General features: G+C 43.2%; 1 protein-coding gene across 2 annotated transcripts in view; it reads right to left on the bottom strand.

The window, feature by feature from the left end:
- Window positions 1-24,717, bottom strand: part of Ganc (glucosidase alpha, neutral C) — a 58,324-nt gene that overhangs the window by 32,455 nt on the left and 1,152 nt on the right. Inside the window, exons 2-11 of one of the 2 annotated variants that reach the window (XR_013050685.1) lie at window positions 24,030-24,092; window positions 21,393-21,501; window positions 14,955-15,082; window positions 11,653-11,835; window positions 10,357-10,402; window positions 5,948-6,014; window positions 4,815-4,911; window positions 3,383-3,563; window positions 3,030-3,183; window positions 260-451 (exon numbers count right to left, since the gene is read on the bottom strand). Coding sequence is in view for 1 of the 2 variants with exons in the window: in XM_042275993.2 (XP_042131927.2) it covers window positions 260-495; window positions 3,030-3,183; window positions 3,383-3,563; window positions 4,815-4,911; window positions 5,948-6,014; window positions 10,357-10,402; window positions 11,653-11,835; window positions 14,955-15,082; window positions 21,393-21,501; window positions 24,030-24,092 (1,264 nt within the window). In the remaining variant the exon portion in view is untranslated. Of the gene's footprint in view, window positions 1-259; window positions 496-3,029; window positions 3,184-3,382; window positions 3,564-4,814; window positions 4,912-5,947; window positions 6,015-10,356; window positions 10,403-11,652; window positions 11,836-14,954; window positions 15,083-21,392; window positions 21,502-24,029; window positions 24,093-24,717 lie in introns of both variants that reach the window. The other variant, XM_042275993.2, reaches the window with a different exon arrangement.

The raw sequence follows: 24,717 nt of genomic DNA, 5'->3' as shown, positions 1-24,717 counted from the left end.
GCTGCCGCCAACAGGACGGAAAGACTCGGGCCCCTTCACTGTTCTGGGGGTTCACACGCTGTGGCAGGGATGGATGGCGCCACTGCGTTTCAGCACCCGTCTTTACCTTTGAACACCCGTCTTCTGTTATCACAGTTACTATTAGTTGAAAGGCATTATTTTCACAATGACTTTTTCATCAGAGGGTCTTCCTCTGCTGGTGTGCCCAGACAAATCTAACTTTGGGATTAAAAAGCGTTAACCATCAGGCTGACTTCACCTTGCGTTTTTTGCTCCTGAGTAGCTCTTGCATCCTTCTGGGGTTTGCAAATCTCTTTTTGTCCCAGGTGAAGTATTTCTTGTCCTCGGTGTGCTCTATGTCCAGCCACATGACATCGTATGGAATGTCGTGCTCATCAAAACCTGCATCCACTGCCTTCACATCCTGCTCATCTTCATAGTTCCAGCGGCACTGGTGGTACCCCAGGGAAAAAAGAGGGGGCATGGCTTGTGTGCCTCAAAAAGAAGATGACAATGGAGGCCACTAATGTTACTCAATCAGCGAACATCTCCCCAATCTCTACAGGGGATTAAGCAATGGACTTGCTACTGCACAGGCTATAAAGGATAAGAAAAAATAGACCCTGCCTTGAAGACAGTGGCAATTATGGTGATGGGGCAGGCATATAAATAAACCCCGTCCTGAGGTATAACTGCTATGTTAACGGTATCAGCCTAGTGCTGCGGGAACACGTACACTCTGCTTATAGAGTAATGTGCGATCTTCAGAGGTTTCCCAAGGCAGGTGAGAAGGGTGGAGGCTTTGAATAAGTAGGAGGATGCCAGGCAGGGAGACCAGGTAGCGCTCATAAGAACAGGGACTAGAGACACAGGCAGAGAAGTACATGTGGTCTTAGAGAAAATAAATCCTGCAGGGATTACAATGTGAGAGACTGAGAGGAGATGAAACTGGCAAGGATCAGTTTATAAAGTGCCCTGTACTTCAAGATCAGACTCTTCTCATCATTTTTACTTATAGTCACAAATGGCAAAGTGGGGGCTGTGGATGCAGCTCAGGTGGCAGAGTACTAGTCTAGTATGCACAAAACTCTGGGTCCAAAATTCCTAGCACTCTATAAAACTGGTGGTGAGGCACGTCTGTAATCCCAGTACTTGGGAGATGTAGAGGGAGAGGAATTATAAGTTCAAAGACATCCCTGGCTACATAGAAAGTTCAAAGTCAGCTTGAGGTACATGAGATCCTGTCTTTGAAAAAAATGAGGGCCGTGAGATGGTTCAGCGGGTGAAGGTTCTTGCTACCAAGCCTGTTGACCTGAGTTCAATCCCTGGGTCACACATTGTGGAAGTAGAGAACTGACTCATGAAAATTATTACAAAAAAGAAGCTTTGAAACCCAAGAACAGGCCAGGAAAGTATGTTCAGCATAATCTGGAGGGTGGGAGGTAAGGGAGGTGGTGTCTGCTGAACCACGCAGAGTGTGTGAGGAAGGCACAAAGGTGGAGAGCAGCACTTCCCTGCTCCAGAAATCTCAGAGCCAGGGGCCCCCACATGCTCCTCTAGTGCTAGGGTACCAGATCCCTCCAGGCACCAAGGGCTTCCATGTAGAGCCACATGTCAGGTGGCTGATAACCACTTGTAACTCTAGGGGCTCAGACACTTTCTTCTGGGCCCTGCAGGAACTTTATCTCAACATTTTAAATAATATCTCCAATTTTAAAATAAAAAAAAAGAAAATCTTTTTTTTTTTTTTCGAGACAGGGTTTCTCTGTCCTGGAACTCACTCTGTAGCCCAGGCTGGCCTCGAACTCACAGAGATCTGCCTGCCTCTGCCTCCCGAGTGCTAGGAAAAATATAATCTTTTAAAAGACCATTATCATCAGTATCTCAAAGGATGAAAAAAGATAAAAGACTAACAAAGTAGACTAGGCATCATGGAACAGAGTACACTGGGGGGGGGGAACAGGGGGAGGGATCAGAGACAGGAATGTCCTCCACATCAGAAACATGACAACATAAATGGAAGGCCTGGGAGATACGATGAGAAAATTTCTCAGGGAAGAGGCAAAAAGAAAAAAGGAGAAAGAACAAGGATGCGAAACCCTGAAGGGAACGGTAGAGACTGTTTTCCAGGGCTGAAGGACACTAAGCCTGAAAATGTCCGCGTCTTGCCCTCAGTACAGAAACCATTTGAAAGGAATGCATCAAGGGAACTTACTGTAAAATTTCCCAATATCAGTGATAAGGAAGGTAGTTCAGTGAGAACAGATAGATCATGTGAAGAGGAATCCAATGGATGGTTTTGAAGTAAGAAGACAGGACAAGAGAGAAATGCCTCTGAATTCTGAGGAACTTCCAGTTTAGCTGACCCAGTTACCAGCCTGGGGTGAGGGTGGGAGAAAGATGGCTTCTCCTGCAAGGAGCAGAGCGTGTGCGTGTGCGTGTGCACGTGTGCGTGTGTGTGCGCATGCGTGCGTGTGCGTGTGTGTGTGTGTGTGTGTGTGTGTGTGTGTGTGTGTGTGTGTGCGCGTGTGTGTGTGTGTGTGTGTGTGTGTGTGTAGACAACCTGTGGGAGTTAGTTCTCTATTTCTACCACGTGGGGCCCTGTGACCAGGTCCTCAGGCTTGGTGGTGTCTTTACCCATCAAGCCATTTCACTGGCCCTGACCTTTAATCTCTTAAAGACCAAATATTTTACTGCTAAAGTCAGCAGTATATTTTAACAGAGAAGAACACATTTAGAAGTCCAGAATGGAATACTCTTTGCTACAGGGAGATTAACCCAGAGACTAAAGGCTCCAAGCAGGCGCAGGCATAGGGCAAGTGTTAGGATTGGAGAGTGGGCAGTCTAGTGTCATGTTTAGCTTGCCTGGATGTAATGAGGATGGGAAGAAAAACGCTTGCTACTTAAAATGCTTAGGGATGTTGCTTGTGATTTCTACATAGCGTAGAACAAATATTAAGTTGCAGTGATGATATACAGGACAGACAAAACATAATGGAGTGAGGAACTAGCGATCTCCATGCAAGTACCTGTGAGGGAAGAGTACTGCTTGAAGATGTCAGAAGGTGTAGGTCCTGTCAGCAGAAAAACATCAATGATTCCACTCTCTGACATCCAGCGCACATCAGTCCGACACCTGACCTTTTGTTTGGCAGCTGCTGGGCCCATCTGGGTCAGTGTGTGCTGGAAAAGGACGTAACGAAAATCTGAGAAATTTCACCTCTGTCACCCAGTTCTTAGTGAATCTATCTGCATTTGGTAGCTCCTACTGACATTTGCCAAATGCACAGCAAAGCTCTTGGTCACAGGAAAATGCTGCTGCAAAGAAAAGGCTCTGACTGCAGTGTGGTAGTGTGGCGTGCAGGCACATTCCATAGCTCACCTCCACTGCTGGCTCCGTGTTGATCTCCACCAGTGTTTCTGAGGCATTCAGCCAGAAAATGGCTACAGTCCTGCCCTGTTTGTGGGCCAGGAGATAAGGCACGGAACCGTAAATGCCCATTTTGTCATGTATTTGATATCCATAGACATCTAGGTTATAAAGACGGTATGCATCTCCGTCCCTGAAACACAAAGGAGGCTTATCACCAAATACACAAGTGGGTTGTTAATGAATAGAACAGCTTCATTGTCTCCTGTAAACAGATCATTCACCCCCTGCCAGGCTTGAAGGCACACATTTATAATCCTAGCACTTGGAGGGTAGAGATAGGAGAACTGTGAGTTAGAGGCCAGCCTGGGCTATATAGCAAGTTCTAGGTCAGCCTGGGCATGTAACAACACCCTATATAAAACCATTCCCCTACAAAGACTCATCTCTTATCACTTGCCTAAAGGTTTCCTGGCCCAACCTGTGCATGTGATCCTCCTCCTCTGTCTCTGTTGGCTCCCTGGGAACCTCAGGCTCGGATCCTGAGATATCTTTTCTAAAGGTCCCCTGTGAATCCTCCAGAATAGCAGACACATAAGCCCCCTCTGCTGATAGACTGTGTGAAGACTTCTCTGCAGTTAAGGAAAAGAAGTGCATCCCAGCCCACCTGAAGGTCTGGAACAGGACTGAGATGGGGGCTCCAAGCTGGGGGGCTCCAAGCTCGGGTGGGGGGAGGAACTAGTCTCTATGCCTACCTACTAAATAAACAGTCTCCAGCCCTGACGACCTTAAACAGCCTCTGCTTCCCTTTGGTTTGGCTCCTCTTAGGCAGATGCCCCTGGGATCCATTTGCCAGTAGTGTCAGCCTGAAATGGTCTCTCCAGGGAATCACAGGGAACTGGAGATGCCACATTCTCGGGCATGCTGTCCTCTTTAGAGTGAAAGTCCTTTTCTAGATCAGTATTTTCTTTTTACTGTTCTCTCAGGGTTCCATAAAAAGATCCTCCACTTCAATTATAATTACTCCTTATTTATTTCTGTATTTTTGGGTTCACTATTACAGCTTTTTTATTAATATGAGTGTGTGTACACACATGCGGAAGTCAGAGGACAGCTTGGTGGCGTTGGATCCCATTTTTATGTCCTGTGCTACTTTCATTTGTTGCTGTGACAGATACTCTCACAAAAACAAACAAACAAACAAACACCAAAACAACCTAAGGAGAAAGGGCTTATTTGGCTTACAGTTCCAGGTTACAGTCCATTATTACAGACATTCACAGTCGAGAGCAGAGAGAGAATACACATACAGATCCTCGCTTGTTTGTTCTTAGCTTTCAATTCTCTTTTACTGTTCGGTACCCTGAAAACTACTACGAAGGTTTCTTAAATCCACAAGTAATATCAAGCCAGAGACGATTTAAGAATTCTTTCTGCCACTTACCTAGTATTTTTAAGTTGGTGTGATTCTGCATGTTGAGGGATCCCATAGAGATGTTCAAACCCATGAAAGGAGAAATCCAAACCAATAGAGGAAGGACCTGTAGGGGTCAGACTCATGGCTGAATTTGCTTCTCAACAGATCAATCTAAAAGATGCAGTAAATTTAGCTAACTAGACTGGGAGTAGAGAGAGCTGAACTTGCCCCGACCGACCAATGCTGCGCGCTGATTTTGATAGTAAAACGCTGTGCTGTTTGGGGATTGGTGGATGTATGTGTATGTAAAAGTGAGGGTTATACGTAATGTATATGTATGAAAAGCTCTGCTCACTTACTGCTTATGCTGCCTGAGCCATATGCTGAAGCTCCTTTTCCTCTGATACTGAGTACATTTAATCTTTGCTGGATGAGTTTGTGCTTCTCTTCTGCCTGATAAGCTTCCTGCCAGCCTTGTCTGTGGCTCTCTCTCTCTACAAGAACTCTTACATAAGAACAGCAAGAAGGCTTTCCTAGATCCTCCGTGTATGACTTCCCATGACCGTGATATGTGAGCCCATCCTCCCAACCATGTTGCTAAGCTGGTGAGAAATGTCACAGACAGGCATGTGGCACCTGTGACAATGATGAGGAGGTCTGAAAACATTGAGAATTACTAGCTAAAACTGTTAGAGCAGATGAGCTGTATAACTTGGGTTCTCATCACCTGGGTCTCATGAAAGTAGAATGTGGAATTTATAGCTGTCTGATTTACTCAGAACAGCAAGCAGTGTGCTGGCCCAGGCCCTTTCCTGAGACCATAAGCTGCATGTGGCCCATGTAGCGCTCTCATTCTTCTACAAGGTATATATAATCACTTCTTTGTTGCAATGCATGATTGAAGAATAGGAAACCCCACCCGGAGATTTTTGTTCACCTTACAGAAGTTACTTGTTTTAGGTGCCAAAGCTCAAGGAGTTTGTTTGTTTGTTTGTTTGTTTGTTTATGGCACTGGGGATTGAACCTAGGGCAACCCCACATTAGCCAGGTACTCTATCACTGAACTGTTTCCCAAGCCCTCAAGTGACTTTTAGACATAAATATTTAGCTCTTTTGGAATGATCTATTTTAATACTATATCCTTAACTTGGACAATTTACCATTAGCTTTGACATCCACAAATTTTCCAAATTTCTCTTCCCACAGGCCTAGGTCCTCTTGATTTTCCTAATCACATAAAATGGAGATCAAAATGAGCTTATAAACTGCAACAAATGAGGTTACCATAATAGTATATCTTATCTGGATTACTAAGAGTGAGGTACTCCAAGACGGCTCAGCAGCTAAAGGCCTCCTCATAATGCAAGCCTGACAACACCAATTCAATACCGGAACCCACAAAGGGTGGAAGGCAAGAAATACACGGCCTACACACTCGCCCTCACACATGCATCGTGCACATTTTTACTATTATTATTAACAAAAAATTTAAGACAGAAAATGCAGGGTGTGTTAGCACATGCCTTTAATCCCAGCGCTGCGGAAGCAGAGGCCGGGGGATCTCTGTAAATGCAAAGCCAGCCTTGTCTACATAGTAAGCTAGGACTACATACTGAGACTCTGTCTCAAAAAACAAACAAACAAACAAACAAACAAAACAAACTGAGAAATGAGTCCATATTTTTGAAGACCAGTTTATAATGTATATTTAATAAATCAAATTTGTGTTTTCTACAAAGTTAATACTCATCCTTATGAACCTTTTTTTTTCTGTGTTAAAATATGTAACATACACTTTATCTTTTAACCATTTCCAAGTGTGCAAACCAGTGTCACCAAGTACATTTGCTCTGTGGTATGATGATGACCATCCTCAACCACCAGCTCCACAAGTTTTTCATTGGCCTAAAATGGACTTCCCTACTAAATAACAATGTGCATCCCTGGCAAAACCATTCTATTTTCTACTCTAGGAACTTGACAACAGTCACCTCATGAAGTGGAATCGTCATGATTCATCGTATGGTATTTATTCTTTTGTGACTAGCTCACTTCACAGGCCGTCTTCAGGTCTTCTTCATTTTGTAGCACACGTCAGAACTTTCATTTTTAAGCCGAATACAATTTCATTGTACACACAGATCACATTTTGGTTTTGTCATGTGTTTCTTCCTCTTATGGTTACTGTGACCAGTGCTGCAAGGCGCTCACTTTTGGGTACATACAAGAAGCAGGACTGCTGGGTGGTGGTGGCGCACGCCTTTAATCCCAGCACTCGGGAGGCAGAGGCAGGCGGATCTCTGTGAGTTCGAGGCCAGCCTGGTCTACCAAGTGAATTCCAGGAAAGGCACAAAGCTACACAGAGAAACCCTGCCTTGAAAAACCAAAAAAAAAAAAAAAAAAAAAAAAAAAAAGATTTATTTATTTATTTTGTATGCAGCATGTATGACTACAGGTCAGAAGAGGGCACCAGATCTCATTACAGATGGTTGTGAGCCACCATGTGGTTGCTGGGAATTGAACTCAGGACCTCTGAAAGAGCAGTCAGTGCTCTTAACCTCTGAGCCATCTCTCCAGCCCATAGGAAAAAATTTTTTTCTGGCTTTTCAAAACAGGGTTTCTCTGTGTAGCCCTGGCTGTCCTGGAATTTACTACGGACTCATGGAGATCCACCTGCCTCTGCCTCCCAAGTGCTGGGATTAAAGGTATGTGCTACCATCACCCAGTGAAAAGAAAAATTTTTCATGTGAACATATGAGGTAAAACAATGAGAATCTAATCACTTAAGTCAGTTCTAATTTTTTTTCTCACACTTATTTATGTGTCTGAGGGGTACACAAGCCACAGTGCATATGTAAAGGTCAAAGGACAACCCACAGGAATTAGCTCTCTCCTTCTAGCACGTGGGGTCTGAGGGTGAACTCAGGCTATAACGTTGGCAGCACCCCCTGGGCCATCTTCCTGGCCCAACTTAGAGAGACCAGAGCAGATGTTTGTTTTCACTGAGTTTCCCCTTGTCAATCAGGTGTGTGCCGTGATGGTTTGAGACGTCAGATAAAATGGGAGGACAGTGAGTTCTCAGGTCTTACCTTTTTCTATAGCTACAATTTTCTCAATTTTACATAAGAATGAGAAAATATAAACCGCACGAAAGGAAATTTGCTTGAAAATGAGTTGTCCTTTTCTAGCTTCCTTCGTCATCATCAAAGCTTCTGTAAAGCGAGTCTGTGCTTCTTTGGAGTCACATGTGAATGTCTGAAGTAGGGACTGTGCTACCCTGGGGCCAGGCATGGGCTTTAGAGTCTGGGGACTCCCTCAAACAGTTGAAATTTTCCCTACAGCTATGTTATCAAGTTTTTGTGAAGGGATCTGTGACTCAAAACTGCTGCTCAAGCTATCTGAGCAGCTGTCTCCCAAAGTGGACTTGACACCTCATCAAACACAGTCTATAGTCATGCATTTATCTTCTCTGTTCAGAAACAGAAAGTTTTCTTATGTTCATCAATACAGACGAGTCTTAAGAAAAAGAAGACTTTGTCCTTAGGGCATGAGAAATACTTTTATCATTGCAAATGGCCACAGTTACTGTCAAGACTCTGTCAGGAATTATGTGGCTGTGAATAAAGATTTCTAGTCAGGTACAGTGGTGCATACACATAACATCAGCACTCAAGAGGTTGAGGCAGGAGAATAGCTGTGAGTTGGAGGCCAGCCTAGGCTACATAATGTGTTTTAGAGCAGCCTGGGCTACAGAGTCCTGGGGAGACAGTTTGGTGGGTAAAGCACTCGGTGTTCAGTCCTCAGCATCTATGTAAATGTTGGGTAGACACAGTGGGCTGCACTTGGGAGGCAGACAGTTGATCCCCAAACAAGCTGACTAGAAGACTAGCTTGTTGGGGAATATTATTTTAGCTAAAGATGTGTTACATTTGTTTGTGTTGCATTTGTCTAATTATATAAAGGTATGCTGCATTTGTTTCCCCTTGCCTGCCTAAGGCATCTGATTGGTCTAATAAAGAGCTGAACAGTCAATAGCTAGGCAGGAGAGGGATAGGCGGGCTGGCAGGCAGAGAGAATAAGTAGGAGGCGAAATCTAGGCTCGAGAAAAGGAGGAGGAGGAGAATGAGAGGGAGACGCCTGGGGCCAGAAGCCAGGCAGCTGCCAGACAGATACAAGAAGCAGTGAAAGGAAGATCTACAGAGGAAAGAAAGGTAAAAAGGCCCGAGGCAAAATGCAGATGAAGAGAAACAGGTTAATTTAAGTTCTAAGAGCTAACAAGAAATAAGAGCTAAGATAAGGCCAAGCACTCATAACTAATAAGAAGTCTCTGTGTCTTGGTTTGGGAGCAGTTTGGTGGCCCAACCGAATTGGTAAGTTCTGAGTTCAGGTGAGAGACTGCTTTATAAGGTGGAGAGTAGCCGGGCGGTGGTGGCGCACGCCTTTAATCCCAGCACTCGGGAGGCAGAGCCAGGCGGATCTCTGTGAGTTCGAGGCCAGCCTGGGCTACCAAGTGAGCTCCAGGAAAGGCGCAAAGCTACGCAGAGAAACCCTGTCTTGAAAAACCAAAAAAGAAAAAAACAAAAACAAAAAAAATATAAGGTGGAGAGTGATTGAAAAGGACACCTGGTGTCAGCTTCCGATCTCCACATATGCATGCAGGCACACCAATGGACACATATGCACAGATATGTACACACCACACCCATATACACAAATGCACAAAAAGACTTTGAGTTCTAGAGGGTCTGTTCTTCATAACTCAGCCAAAATAACCTTTTAAAAACAGAAGTGAGACCATTTATCCCTATGTTTAAAACCGTCTTTGTGCTTAGGGTAAACTGAAAAGGGCTGCCTTAAAAGAAGGCACGCTCTGATGGACAAGGACCTTAGGTCAGTTTAGTGATGAACTACCAGTTCCTTCAACCGTGCCTGCCCTGCAGGAGGCGGTCTTCAACAGATTTTGCCATAGAAGAGCCTGACTAGTTCTTTTACCTGTCTCCTTTCCCTTTGTGTTCCTTCCTCCTAATATAAAAAACATATGGATGCCGGGCGGTGGTGGCGCACGCCTTTAATCCCAGCACTTGGGAGGCAGAGCCAGGCGGATCTCTGTGAAGTTCGAGGCCAGCCTGGGCTACCAAGTGAGCTCCAGGAAAGGCGCAAAGCTACGCAGAGAAACCCTGTCTTGAAAAACCAAAAAAAAAATAAAAAAAAAAAAAAAAAAAAAAAAAAAAAAAAAATAAAAAACATATGGATACAGTACGCATAGTATATACTACACACACACACACACACACACACACACACACACACACACACACACATAAATGAAATGTAATAAAAGGTAAATAGAGAATAATTGAGGAAGACACCAGTACTGATTTCTGGCTTCCACTCCTGGCATGCGCACACCCACTAAAAAGACCAAGATGCTTAGGTGAGTAAACAGACTACAGCAAGAAATCCCCTTTTATATACCAAGCACCCCTCTGGAGAAGAGGGGAGCAGAATCCACTACTTGTTGACAGGAGTGTTAAAGAAGATCAAGGGTAACTTGCTAGATCTCAATTACCTGAGAGGTGTCAGCCGGAGCACTCTCCTCGTTCCCTTGGGTAGCTCTGTTTAAACACAGATAAAGTTATTTCAGCCAATGGGAAGACTGGCAGGATTTAATGCAGTAACAAAGAGTCTCATTTCCAAGTCTTCATAAATTCTATCATTTAATTTATTAAATATGACATCATTATAGGTCTGGCAATGGCAGCACATAACTAATCCAAGAATTTAGAGGGCTAAGGCAGAGTATCAGAAGTTCATAGTCACTGCTGCTTGCATAGGAACTTCAAGGCCAGTCTAAGCTACAAGACCCTGTTTCAAAAAAAAAAAAAAAAAGAAAGAAAGAAAGAAAGAAAGAAAAAGAAAAAAAGTAGGGGCAGCAAAATGTCTGAGTGGGCAAAGGCGCTTGCTGTCAAGACTGGGATGGTCTGGAAGAGAGGCCTCTCCCATTTTCACCAAGTGTTGGTTTAAAATCTCCCAGTCTATACTTGCTGTTTTTATCATCAGAATAAGTGATTATGTGGTCCACAGAAAACATTTTGCATTATTTATTTCCACACAATAACTTTTTTTTAAGTTGCAAGTTATTTTTGTTTTGAAATGTTAGCGTTGGAAAATCTTACTATTTATCATAAAAGTAATATGTCCTCATTGTGGGAAAAGTAAGAAGTAGTGAAAAGAAGGAAAAAATAAAAATACCTAAAAAGCCAACTACTCTGTCATTATCATATAAACAGCCTTTCTAATGGTTACTTCTCTATTGCTGTGATAAAACACGATGACCAGGGCAACTCGGAGACGGAAAAGTTGGTTTGGTGTCGGATTCCAGAGCGGTAAGAGTCCATGAGGTCGGAGTGGCGGCAGTATCCGACAGACATGACCCACTAGAGCAGGAGCTGAGGGCTGCATCTTGCACCACAAGTGGGAAGCACAAAGTGAACTGGGGATGGTGTGTGTCCTTCTACTCTCAAAGCCTGGTTCCGGTCACATACTTCCTCCCGCAAGGCTAGACCTCCTAAGCCTCCGCAAACAGCACCACCAAATGGGGACCAAGCATTCAAATGCCGGAGACCCCGGGGACATCTTATTCAAACCACCACATTCTTCACCTTTTTTTTTTTTTAACTGAGAAACATTAAAAATAGCATAACAAAAAATGTATTACACAAGCTCTTCAGCCACCTTTAAAATCTTTTTGTGTGTGTGAGGGAGCAGGAAGAAAGCTCAGCCTGCAAGGCAGGAGGGGCAGGGTTTGAGGCAGCTGGTATTGGTTAAGGCAGGTCCTCAAGGGTCAAGAGATGTCTACAAATACCTTTGCCTGCAAGGAGTCTGTAGGTGCTCAAAGTATAATTGGCCCAGGGAGTTGATGCTGATCACAGCCTCGCTCTCAGACACCAAGTCTATCCTGAATGGGTTTGCTGAGATGTGACACTTCAGATCTCCTTTTCCATCGGTCAGTGTCAGGCTGCCGGCATCCCCTGAGCATGAGACCAGCCTGGACAATGAACCAGAAAGAGAAAAATAAATAAACTGCTACAGGCTTACACAAGTCTATGCGATCTGTAACTCAGAGGGTTGGCCAGCAAATCAGCCTTCCTGTGACAGACAACAGGTAAGGTCTACAGCAGGGAGCCATCATGGAGAGGAAAGAAAAGAGTTTGGACAGAACATAACTCTACCACATACTTCATAACCACAGGTAACAAAGTTAGTCAACCTTTCTATGACTAATTCTTTACCTAAGAGATATAAATGAAATTAAAAACTAATAGAATTTTTGGAAAAAAATAAGTGAAATCATACATTCAAAGTAATTGGTATAGGTTGGAAATGCGAACAAATGTTCATCACCATCATCATCATTTCTGTCTATAATGTCTAGTAACACTTGGGCACACAGAATCTAAATAGTCTCATTTATTTTTCATTTTTAAATTACCTATGACAGTTCTACTTGGTGTGCCGTGTGTGTGTATGTGTCGGGGTGTGTGGGTGCCACAGTGTGCGTGTGGAGGCGAGGACAGCTTGCAGGAGCCAAGGACCAAACTCAGGTCATCAGAAGTAGAGGCAGCGCCTGTTTCTGCTGAGCCTCTCACTGGCACTATGGAAATCTTACACTTCTTCAGGCAGGCGACTCTTCTTCTCACGAGCTTGGCCGTAACAGGCTCTCTGGAGGTTAGGAGGCAGTGAGGGCCGATAACCATGAGGCGTAAGGAACACAGAAATCCCTTTGCAGAGTCTATCTCAGTCGAGGTCTAGTCAATGCTCAGGCCTGGCAGGGATGGTGAAGGAACAGGGAGGCGACAGAGGGATGGCTCAGTGCTCAAGAGCGATTACTGCTGTGAGAGGACTCAGAGCTGGCAGATCACAGCTGCCTGTAATTCCAGCCCCAGGGGCTCTGACCTCGTTTTCTGCCCTTTTCAGGCAACCACACCTGTGGAGTGTGAGTGCACCTAAGAAACATTCACAGAAGGAGCAGGAGGAGGGGGGTCTCTGCTGGAATGGAAGGCTCAATGAAGTTTGGAAGTTTGGGTATTTAGAATAAGTTTTGCAGTCAATGCGCTAAGTCACAGATCTGAGTGGGCTGTGAACTCAGCTTATGATTTAATTCAGCAACCTGAAATATAAAATTCTGAGTCTGCATTTGCAGCTACAGAGACTCTGTAGCTAGACGAGACGTGAGATAGCCATAGAAACTAGGTAGTTTCTAACAATGCCATTGTTAGAGACTGAGACTGTTGTTTCATGTCAGAGAGGCTCAGAGGCGTGCATTCTGAGGGAGGGGCACAAGGTGCCATATTCCTACCACTTGGTCTGCTTTCAGTAAGCCTCTTATTTTGGTTGACTATCAGCAGAACTTAAGCAAGAGCACAGAATGCTGTGGTTTATCCCTGCTTGTATCAGTTCACTGGGCTATCATAACAAATTACCATGGCCGGGGGTGGGGGTGGGGGTGGGGTTTAAATAACAGCTTATTCTCTCACAGTTCTGGAAAGCTAAGACCAAGGTGTTGTTAGCAGGTGGGTTTGTTATAAGGCCTATCTCCATGGCTTGCAGACGGTTGCCTTGTCACTGTGAGTGTCCCTGTGCATGTGTCACCCTAGTTTCCTCATCTTATAGGGACAGCGGTCATGATGTATTAGGGCCCCACTATTATGTTCCCAGTTTAACCCAACTATTGCTTTACTCTATCTCTAAATACAGTTGTGTTCTGAGGTGCTGGGGATGAGGGCTTCAGCATCTGAATTTGGGGGACAGGGAGACACAATTCTGCTCACAACACTGGTATTCTATCCTTTAATGGTAGCCAGGTTTTCACCGCCTTCGCCGTCAGCTAGGTCAGCCAGTTAATCTCATACCCATGGTCAGTTGCTTATACCCACTTCTGATGCCAACTGCTGTTGTCAACCGGGGCTTGACTGTCAATAACAGAAACAGTTTTGGCTATTTTAAGTAGAAAATACATAACCTACCAAAGAGAACTGGTTGTCTAGAACATCATTGGGAGGGTTTAGGTCGTAGGGTTCAGGCTAGCTCTGCAGTAAAGCTCCCAAGCACGAAACTGGATAAATGGACCGTTAGTGAACTTCTGTCTCAGCTATACTCAGGAAGCTGAGAAATCAGAAGTCACTGTGGCTACTGCTTGGCTCCAGGGTCATGTCATCTTCGCTCTAATATGAAGATTGGGGACCCGTGGCCCTAACTAGTGGCCTTACAGCCATCGGCAGCTGCCAGATGTAGTTAGGCACAACAGTACTGAACAGTTTTGTTAAGTACATGTGAAGGGCAGAAAGGGAATCACATCAGAAACTCTAGGTAGAAAGGGGTCTGGAGAGGGCAAAAGGCTGCTTTCAATGTTTCAGTGATGTTGGTAGCTCAAGGTCCCCTAGAAAGTAGTCGGCACCCAAGCAGAACTAACAGTGACACTTATCACACAATGTTTATATAATCTTCACTACCTATTGATAACCGTGGTTTTCTGGAGCAAATTAAAGCATCTGTCTTAACCTTACATTCTTTCACTGACAGAGCAACAAGAGCTGCCCGGCAAAGCAAATCATGCTTTACCCGAATGTCTGCGGAAAACTGATGGAAACTTTGCAGGTACTTGAAAAATACTTTAATCCCTAGAGATTTTTTTTTTTACCTAGATACTGATCATTAATTTATCTCTGGCTCTAAGTAAAATTAAATGTTAGGCTTCTGAGACTATCCTTAATTAAAAGTGAGTCCATCTAGCTGTATAAATCACTGGGAGAGTTAGTGTATTAGATCTCTTGAGTCATGGTGCTAATCTGAATGGGCAAATTAAATAGCTTCTCTTCTACTTAGTTCCAAACTCAGCATAATAAACTTCTTCTTTTTTTTTGGTGAGAAACAGAGCAGGCCCAATTTCTGTCTCTCATTCGGAGGTACAAGACAGTTTTGGAATGGGAGATAAAGAAAAACAGAATAGGTAACATAGAAAATTTATAAACGTATCCCCAGATGAGTGGCTACTAACCCTGAAACTAGCTGATTATAACTCTGAACACACAGAATAGGGGGTGCATTCAAGGTCTGACTAAAGAACACGCTGAGCTTGTGCATAATGGAGCCTGCCCCTCGGCTTACCTTACAGTTCCTAGCTTGCTGGTGATGACGTCAGGAACTTCATATCTTGGTTTCAGTGGGGTTTCTTCATTGATTTTAAGTCTGAAAATGTTTTTCTCTATACCATAAACTTCAGCCAGGAGAGGAGTCTGGGAGCAGAGGCGTGAGATTAGCTTAAACAGGTTACCTCCGTGATAATCTATTCTAATAGTCAAACGACAATTAGGAAAGCATTTGTTTAAATTAGTATAGGCCAAGCAAACTGGAGAATGCTCGCAGTAAAAAGGACACGTCCCAAATCTATGCTTGTACTTGCTTGGTTATGGCTGTAGCACAAGAAATATCTTCTGTGTGTCTGTGGCTAGGTAAACGTAGGCTTATCCAAACCAGGATCTTTAGAGTGAAAGGGGTCTCCACTAATAATTGAACTGGATAATTGCATAAGCTGCAATCGGACTTGAAAAAAATTGAAACGTATGACCGACCAGGCACAGATGTACTAAGAGTCTGGGCGTTAAACTCAGTGTTACCAGGCTCCAGGTGAATGAAAGATGAAAGAAACAGATGTACTAAGAATCTGGGCGTTAAGCTCAGTGTTACCAGGCTCCAGGTGAATGAAAGATGAAAGAAACAGATGTACTAAGAGTCTGGGCGTTAAACTCAGTGTTACCAGGCTCCAGGTGAATGAAAGATGAAAGAAACAGATGTACTAAGAGTCTGGGCGTTAAACTCAGTGTTACCAGGCTCCAGGTGAATGAAAGATGAAAGAAACAGGCTCAGGGAAAGAACTGAGAAAAATGATGATCTTTACAGTTCTTAAGCGTGGGTGAAATGAGGTTCACTGCACTAAAATCAACAGATTTTTTTACAGCCAGGAAAAATAATAAACTTCTAGGGAACTTTTTCATGGGGCTGGGAAATTTAGGTAAAAATTTCCAAGAGGGATGGAAACAACACAGAACTACAAAGAGAGTAAACCTGAAAAATAAAATTCAAAGCAAGAGGGGAAACCCCACAGGAACAGAAATGGCTGGACTTGGGTCCCAAAATGAAGCAGCTAGATCAGAGGATGACTTTGAGATAAGTCTTTAGCCAGTGTATCATACTAGTCTCTGCTGCAAATTCTTCACGAAGCATGCTGCTGAGCTTTGGTTATACATGGGTATGGACATTGTGACTGTCTGCTGTGATGTAGGCTCAGCGGGAAAGGTCACATGATGTAGTGTAACCGGCATGACGTGGGGAAATCAGAAGACAGGCAGCATGGAAAACATCAAGCAGCATTTGAAAAGCCATGTGACTGGAACCTTGCCTCTGGGACTGTAGGAGCAGTCAGGGCACAGTGTCGGTAATACTGTCCTGAAGAGCTAGTGCTGTGGCTGCAGGTGCATCCATAGTCATTCTAATACAGGACTGTTACAGAACTGATTCTAATTTCTGCTTCCTTGCTTACTTTTTCACAAATGCGAGTTGTCCCGAGCATGCCATTAGAATCCCAACATTTGAAAATGCCCAAATACAAACAGAGCTGAAACTCAAATGATCTATTCTCTCCCAAGCTAGACATATAGTTTCATGGTTCTTTTTAATTCAACTAATATTTATTTTATATGTAAGATTGCAACCACTGAACTCCTAGAGGAGTTGCAATTTAGAGAAGATAATACCTACATAAAATTTACATAAACCGAGATCAAAGTACAAATACAGATTTAGTGGCAAAATAGGAAAGGGAGTACTAATGTGTGCGAGGTGAAGAAGGCCTGGGAAGTCTCTCGGGGAGCAGGGGGAGGGGGGGCTTTAAAGAGGGCCTTCAGGAGCTGGTAGGAGAATATGTTAGGTTTCTATTGCTGTGATAAACACTACTACAGAAGAAAAGAGTTTATTTTACATTGCATCTTACAGTCTACCATGAAGGAGGTCAGAGCAGGAACTTGAGGCAGGAACTGAGGCAGACGTCATAGAGGAGTGTTGCTTACTGGCTTGCTCAGCCTGCTTTCTTATAGAACCAGGACTACCAGCCCAGGGATGGCACCACCTACAGACAGCTGAGATCTCCTACGTCAGTCATTAATCAAGAAAATGCCCCACAACACAGGCTAATCTGATGGAGGCATGCTTTCAGTGGAAGCTCTTTCTCCACCCAGATGACCCTGGCTCAGAGTCTTCCTAATGTTTTCTGTCTATGAGTTAAATACCATCAAATAATGTTAAGACTGTAAACAGAATAAAACAAAACAAATTAAACAATGGGCCTTTATTGTAAGCAATGTATTGTTTGTTTTCTTTAAATAAGCTAAGCGAGCTGTTGGGGGGCCCGGTTTCGAGCCTTTAGTTGGTAACTGTCTAACCTTTCCCTTCTGCCCAACTGTCCTTTAGTGTAACTGGGACATTCCCTCCTTTGGCAGCCGTCACTATGGCACAGCAGCCGCCTCAAACAACCCAGGAAAGGCTTTGTGGAAACTACACCCCAGCTGCGGAGAACACTGCCACCGAGACGCTGCTGAAGCCACCCCCTTCTGCTCCAGCAGGCCTGGCTCTCGTGTGGAACCCTTCATGTGAGCTTGGGACCAGCCTTGATGGTCACCAGATGAGCGTGCCTCCAGCTTCTCTGGAGGGCTGCTCTAGATCTTGTAATAGCAGTCCTTAATTAGGTCAGGAGGAGGAATAGCGCCTCCCTTGTAACTCAGCAAAAACCCTGAGCAGTGGTTATGCAATAGCTTTCATTGGTGCGGATGGAAGCTGCTGTGATTAGTGGCATTACAGCCTGAGCCCAAGCATGCCACACTCCTTTTCCAGATATACAATTAAGCTTTTTTCCAGCTTTTTTGTTTGTGTATTATATCGTGTTATTTATTTTGCTTTTTTTTTTTTTTTTTTTTAGATAGTCTCAGCTATTTGTGATAACTGCAAGCATCTCTAAGGAGAACAATGGTGACCTCCTTTAGCCCATTTCCAGAGGGCAATTAGCCTATTCAGGTTTGGCTCTGTTTGGCCAGTTCCTAATTAACTGCTTGTTGGCCACTCAGGATAAACATTACTTGCTAAAGAGCAGCTTGCTGACAAAGTCTCATTTTAATCCTGCTTAGATGAGGAGGGAAGGAGTAACTTCATACAGAGGCTTAGAGATATACTTGGATCCTCAAAGAAGCTGCTAGAAGCATTTCTTGTGCGACCACGATAACAGACTGCAAAAGAAAGTAAAAATGTTTACAAGATGTCTACCCAGATCAGCAGAGAACCCCAAAGTTAGCAATGGGTCTAGTACGGTCAGCCTTGCTGGCGCTGCAGAGGACAGCATGCATTTCCCTGTGTAGGCACCGAAAGACCAGCTCTCTGCTGCTCAGCCCCTGTCACATCTTCATTCAAGGCAAAAAGCTGGTAACAGCAGGAGGGAAAAATCAAATCTGAACAGTATTTAAAAGTGAACACTTTCCCAAACATTTTCCTTAAATTTTTCTTCTAACAGCTTCTTTATTGAACATTTACAAACGTACTATTTTTGACGGCTTGTAAGAGCTCATGGGGGCAGTCCTCAGGATGGCATTACTGCCTTTATAAGAAAAGAGCAGAATTTCCTTCGCCCGTGTCATTCAGTCATGTGGGATCAAGATGGCCATCTGCAAGCCAGGAAGAGGGCCATTTCCCGATGTGAGTGTTGGCACCTTGGAAACTAAGAGATACATCTGTTGTTTAAGTCACTTGGTCTATGGTATCTTGCTATGCAGCCAAAGCAAACTAAGACGATATTAATAATAAAGCTTGATTCTGTTCTTAGTTGCTTATTAGGAGTGGCTCTGGGGGAAGGAATTGGATTTCCAGAACGACAAGGCGTCTAACTCTGAAGTCAGTTGTTTAAGGCTTTAAGCGTGTGGGGGTAGACAGCTGGGCAGGCGGGCACAAGGAGCTCCTGGTTTGTCAGAATCTGCCTCTTCCGTGCAATTTGAGAACTGCAGCTGTGAGCTGAATATGATCCTCTTGGATTTTGGACTCTATCTCTTTGAACCTGAGAGAAAAAAGCTATCATTTTTATCAGGTGCACATATACATGCAGCTTGCTTTAAATCTCTGGACCACACTGATAACTGATGTGCAATCTCCTTAATGCATTGGTCTCAGCCTAGAAATAACCTTTGACCCTGTTCCTATGCAGTGAGATGGCTATAAAGTACAGACAGCTTCTCAGGTTACTGTTGGAAGATTATTATCTTCACTGCCTCTGAAACCAACAGAGGACATGGAATTCTACGTCCCTACCAGTTAGCTCAACTCTACACATCACTTGGACATTAAAATGGAGTCAAGCAGAATTTTAGGGTGATTTTTTAAAAGACACATTTGCTTGAGATTGCAGTACACAGATTCCTATCCAGCTTTGATATTCAGGTATTTCCAATACCGAATGTGGAGTGTGTTTTAAGTATCCACAAAGTTCTGAGTCCTGAGGGCTTTGATGCTAACACTGCAGATGATCTGTTCTTTCTCGAGAGACTTCTTGGTTCCCCTCTGAGCCGTGTGCTGTCTTGTGTTTAGATCTATTCTCTGGGGGCTCTCTGCACTGTAAAGTCTTCTTTTTGGAGGACTTCCAGATCTGTTGGCTCTGGTTGGTGCCTGACTTGAATTGCCTTGCCTCTCCAAAGAGAAAAAAAATGATCTCTTGTACCCTCAGGAGGCATGTGCAGGCGTCTGGCACTCACTGCATTGGTGTCAAGCAGTGCTGAGAACTGAGTTTTGGTTTATTACTGGTATCTGAAGTAATTCTGCCTCATTTTCTTTGCCTTGGCATCTTTATGACAGTGGATTGTTCAAGAGGTTCTATGCACTAAGCCTCCCCAAGGATGGATAAGGATTTTATTTCCAGATCATGGCCTCTACAACTTGCTGCAGTCAGATATAATAAAGAGAAGAAGGAAGATGAGAAAATTATCAGAAAAAAAAAAAAGACAAGAAAGTTCCTGACATCTGGTGGTAATCCCAAAGATTCCTGGGAAGCCTCTTGTGGACTCCCTAAATTTTGAGAGTCAAGTTTGCTGAACACTAATAGTTTCTAAATTAAGGTCTTAGAGAACCCTCCTCCAACACTGTGGGATGGCTTTGATCCCGTTCGCTGTTTCCCCAGTAAAGCGTTATAAAGCAGGGGCTGTGGCGGGTCCCGAGGAGACGTCACAGGACTGTCAGCTGAGAGTCGATGTCTGAGACCTGGAAACGGTGAGGCGGTGAGTGCAGTCTGTAACAGGATCCACCCTGTAAGCGGTTAGTGGACCCAGGCCACAGCCTTCATGAACTACGTCTCTGTTTCAAGAAATACCAGTTAATTCATATTGGTCTGAGAGGCTCTAGAAGAAGAAGGCTGAAGAGCCTTTAGAAGGGGAGGAACACTGAAAGTAAGGGCTGGAGTGGAGTTTCAGGTGGCTTGTGCACTCTCACTTTCTGGTCCAGCTCAAAACACTTGTGTAACTGACCCATCTTTGCGCCACAGATGAAGTAGTGTGATGAACTGAAAGGTGAGAGGAAAGTCCTTAAGACATCCTACTGTATATAATTCCTTTACTTTGTAGGAACTATGTGGATTGGCTCAGGTGGGAAACAGATGAGAGGCAGAATACTCATGTCTTGGGTTTTCTACTACATAATTCTCTTATCTGTTCCTTGGCAACCTAAAATTTGAAATTTGGACATTGGCTAAATCTGCCCCTTTGTTCAGGCTTCATGAGAAACTGTATTCTACATTACAGTGCCAGAAAGTACATGGATCTTTCATAGAATCCGTCAAAGACAGAAAAATACAGCTATGTCACACTGGGCAAGTGTCTTCCTAGATTTCATTTTCCTTACTTGATAATTTGGGACAATACAGTGTATGTCTTAGATGCATTATGAAAAGGAGTTAAGAGGAAATAACACACGTAAAACCTCTAGAAAAACATGTGATACACAGGTGATCTGTCAATATTCGCATCACTATGAAGGTGGGATTAGCTGGGTACGGTGGCAGAAGCATGTAATCCTGGCACTTGGGAGTTAGGGGAAGGAGATCAGGAGTTAGAAAAGCCTCAGTAGAGCAGCAGGCTGGAGGCCAGCTGGGCCACATGAGCCCTGCCTCAAAAAGAATTAATTAATATAGGATCAGTGTGTGTGTGTGTGTGTGTGTGTGTGTGTGTGTGTGTGTGTGTGTAAAAAGATCATATTTCTTCTCTAACAAAGTTCTTCTGAGGCATAGATAGTTTAAATTAGCTGTTATAGAAATAATTTGCCTGGTGGTAGTGGCATAGGCCTGTAATCCCAGAACTCAGGAGGCAGAGGCAGGCGGATCTCTGAGTTCAAGGCCCCCCTGGTCTACAGAGTGAGTTCTAGGACAGACAGAACTACGCAGAGAAACCCTGTCTTGAAAAACAAAAACAAAAAATGTATATAGTTCATCTCCAATAAATACAAAAGTAAATCGTTCTTCCAACTCACCTTAGTTGCGTCACTGATGATTTGGAATCTGGTGCTGTCCTGTTCTGTTGTGACTGAGCCTAACAATGCCTGGTAGGTGGTTTTCTTGGAGAGCTGCTGTTTCTGTCGCCTACAGATACAGAGTATTGTGCTGTTTAGTTTTGTCAACCTAAACTAGAGTCATTTGGAAAGGGGAAACCTTAAATGAGAAGATGCCTCCATCAGACTGTCCTGTAGGAAAGTCTGTGGGAGCTTTTTCTTGATTAACTTATTTATGTGGGAGGGTCCAGCCCACTGTGGGTGACACCACAGGTGACATAAGAAAGGTAGCTGAGCAAACCAGGAGGAGCACCCCTCTATGGTCTCTGCTTCAGGTCTTGCCTCCAGGTCCCTGCACTGAGTTCCTGCCCTGACTTCTCTCAGTGATGGGCTGTGGTTGGGAGTCTATAAGATGAAATAAACCCTTTCCTCCCCAGGCTGCTTTTGGTCATGGTCTTTAATCACAGCAATCAAAAGCCAACTAGGACAAGGATACAGATCTATGAGAACTGCTTGTGACTTGTCTGCATCTAATAGACCACATCATCATGTCAATGTCAGTAAAATTCACTATCACAATAAGTGACTGGCATAGACAGTATCGATACTCTTATAAAGTACCACAAATACATTACTAGAGTTCTAATAAAATTATCGCTAAAATAATATTAATTTCAACGTAATACTGCTCAAGAATGGCATCTTGTCTTCTTTATTGAGAAAGTGGGGCATTTTTCTTTCTTTCATGTGTGTGTGTGTGTGTGTGTGTGTGTGTGTGTGTGTGTGTGTGTGTGTACATGTACAGGTGCATGTGACTATACAGGTATATGTACATGTGAGTGGGGGCCAGAAAATAACCTCAGGTATCATTCCTTAGGGACTGTCCATCTTTTTAAGTCAGTGTCTCTTACTGGCATGGGGTTAGGCGAGTGGGCTAGGCTGGCCTAGAAGCCTGCTTGTCTCTGCCTCCCAAGTGCTGGGATTGCAAGTGCCCAGGACTGGTAGTTTTACAATAGGTTCTAGGGATTAAACTTAGGGTTTCTTGCAAGTACTTTACCTACTAAGCCATTCCCCATCCCAAACTTTTTCATGAACTTAAACTTTCTCCTCCTTTTCATGAAATGGAACTTTAATAGTAATTCAATAGATTCTAGTGGAAATTGAGTGTGGGCTACAGGCTTAACAAGGTGATTGGGCATTTACTACCTCCCTCTAAGGTAACTGTTTTGAGTTAAAATGGCATCATTTTTTTTTTCTTCTAGAATAGAGAATGGCTGAAATAGAAACTTAAAAATATATGAAACTTTTTTTTTTCTGGGCATGATGGCATAGCACCATGTTTAATCCCAGCACTCAGAAGGCAGAGGCAGGCAGGCCGTTGTTAGAGTCCAGTGTCAGTCAGATCGACATAGTGAAATGATGTCTCAAATAATAAACAAACAAACAAACAAACAAAACACAAATTAATCAAATAAACAAAAAATTCATTTTGATGATTTTTGATGATTTCGGTTCAGAATCGCATAAAAGTAGATATAAGTCAGGCTCTTGAACCAACTAAGCCATGAATCCCACTAAAGTAGGTGTTTTAAAAATGATTTTAAAGGCTTTTTTTTCTAGGCTAATAACCTCATAGAATATTAAAGTAAGATCCCCACAGAGGGAACTCTATCAATAGTCAACACATTTCAAGTATATTTACTCTTTAATTCAGTTACAAAATTCCTAGAAATCCTAGTTTTTAATTGTTTGTTTGTTTTTGCTGTTTTGTTTTCTTTAGTGCTAAGGATCAGGCCCAGAGCCTTGCACAAGACAAGGAAGTCCCCTATTGCTGAACCACATTTCCAGCTCCACTCCTAAAAATCTATCTTTCAAATCACTTGCAGTATAGGATATGGTGGTGCTCTCATAGCAAAAGATGAAAAAGAAACAACAACCCTAGGCTCCAGCGAGTGGATCTAGAACAAAATAAACTATGGTGTATCTACCCAGTGGAATACCATGAGCACAAAAATAGAGGGGACCTCCATGTACTAAAGTGGAAGCCCTCCAGACTAAAACATAAAGCAGGGGGAAGGAGACACAGAACACTGTGCACAGAAACCTATTTGTAGGTGTAAGGAAAGAGGTGATAGAAGAATATATGTATTTACAAAACATACTGGAGCAATATATAAGAAATTAATAAATATGCTTACTTGAAGGGACAAGATGATAGAGAAGTAGAGGTAGGAGTAATATTTTCAATATGTATCATTTTATATGATATTTAAACCAGGTAAGTATACTATCTTTGAAAGGACACACATTTTAAAAATGCTTTAGATTTTAAAATAAAATACAGGCTGGGTGGTAGTAGTGCACACCTTTAATCCTAGCACTTGGGAGGCCGGTCTGGTCTACAGAGCAAGTTCCAGGACAGCCAGGGATAAACTGAGAAACCTTGTCTCGAAAAACCAAGACAAAAAAAATACAATTTAAATTCTTTAATAGTAGTATGTAAGATGATTCATTAGATTTCCTAAAGACCATCTTCTTAGCCCCTCAGTTCTCAAAAGCACAGTGGAATTAACTTGGAAACATTGTGAGGAATGTTCTCTGGGTGACAGATTTACTTACCGATAGAAAGCAATCTTGCTACAGTCTCTGAAGACAGTTTTATCCACAGCTTCATCTTCAACACTAAATAAGACATTTTAAGAAATATATTTTACATAAGATCTGTGAGTTCAATTTTTGTACCTTCCCTAATTATACTATAAATGTGCAAAATAAACTTTTGGAATTTATTCTGCATCGCAAAACCCCGCCGCTGCTGTAACCTAAGACTTCACGGGGCAACCGTATGTATGCTGTAGAACAATGCCCTTTTGTAGAACTACCAAATTGAACAACAAAACATCTTCATGGGCTTGGTTTGAAAGCCATGGAAAAAAGGGCACTGCCAAATACGAGGCAGGGAGCTTTTAAAATAACAGCCACAACACTAAAATCTGAACTCTAAACCCAAACCAAACAACCAACCTACTCACCTATTTAAAGAGCAAAGTATTTTCAGAACATACACTTCCTGAGAGTTTAGACCTGAAGAAGACATAGAGTGCCTAAATGTTCTGTTAAAGTCTAACAGGTAACCACAAGATAAAGCTCGAAATCATCTAAGAAAGGTATGTGCCAGGTGCTAGAGGCAGAGTGGGAACAAACATAGAAGAAGAAAAAACTTCCCGGAGGATTCCAACAATCTAGAGATTAATGTTCTTTAAAACCAAGTTTCCAGAAGAATTGCATCTGGAATAAAATGTAAGAA

This window comes from Peromyscus maniculatus, chromosome 4 (genome assembly GCF_049852395.1).
Source record: "Peromyscus maniculatus bairdii isolate BWxNUB_F1_BW_parent chromosome 4, HU_Pman_BW_mat_3.1, whole genome shotgun sequence".
NCBI classification, from domain to species: Eukaryota; Metazoa; Chordata; class Mammalia; order Rodentia; family Cricetidae; genus Peromyscus; species Peromyscus maniculatus.
This window is presented reverse-complemented; position numbering and strand designations above follow the sequence as displayed.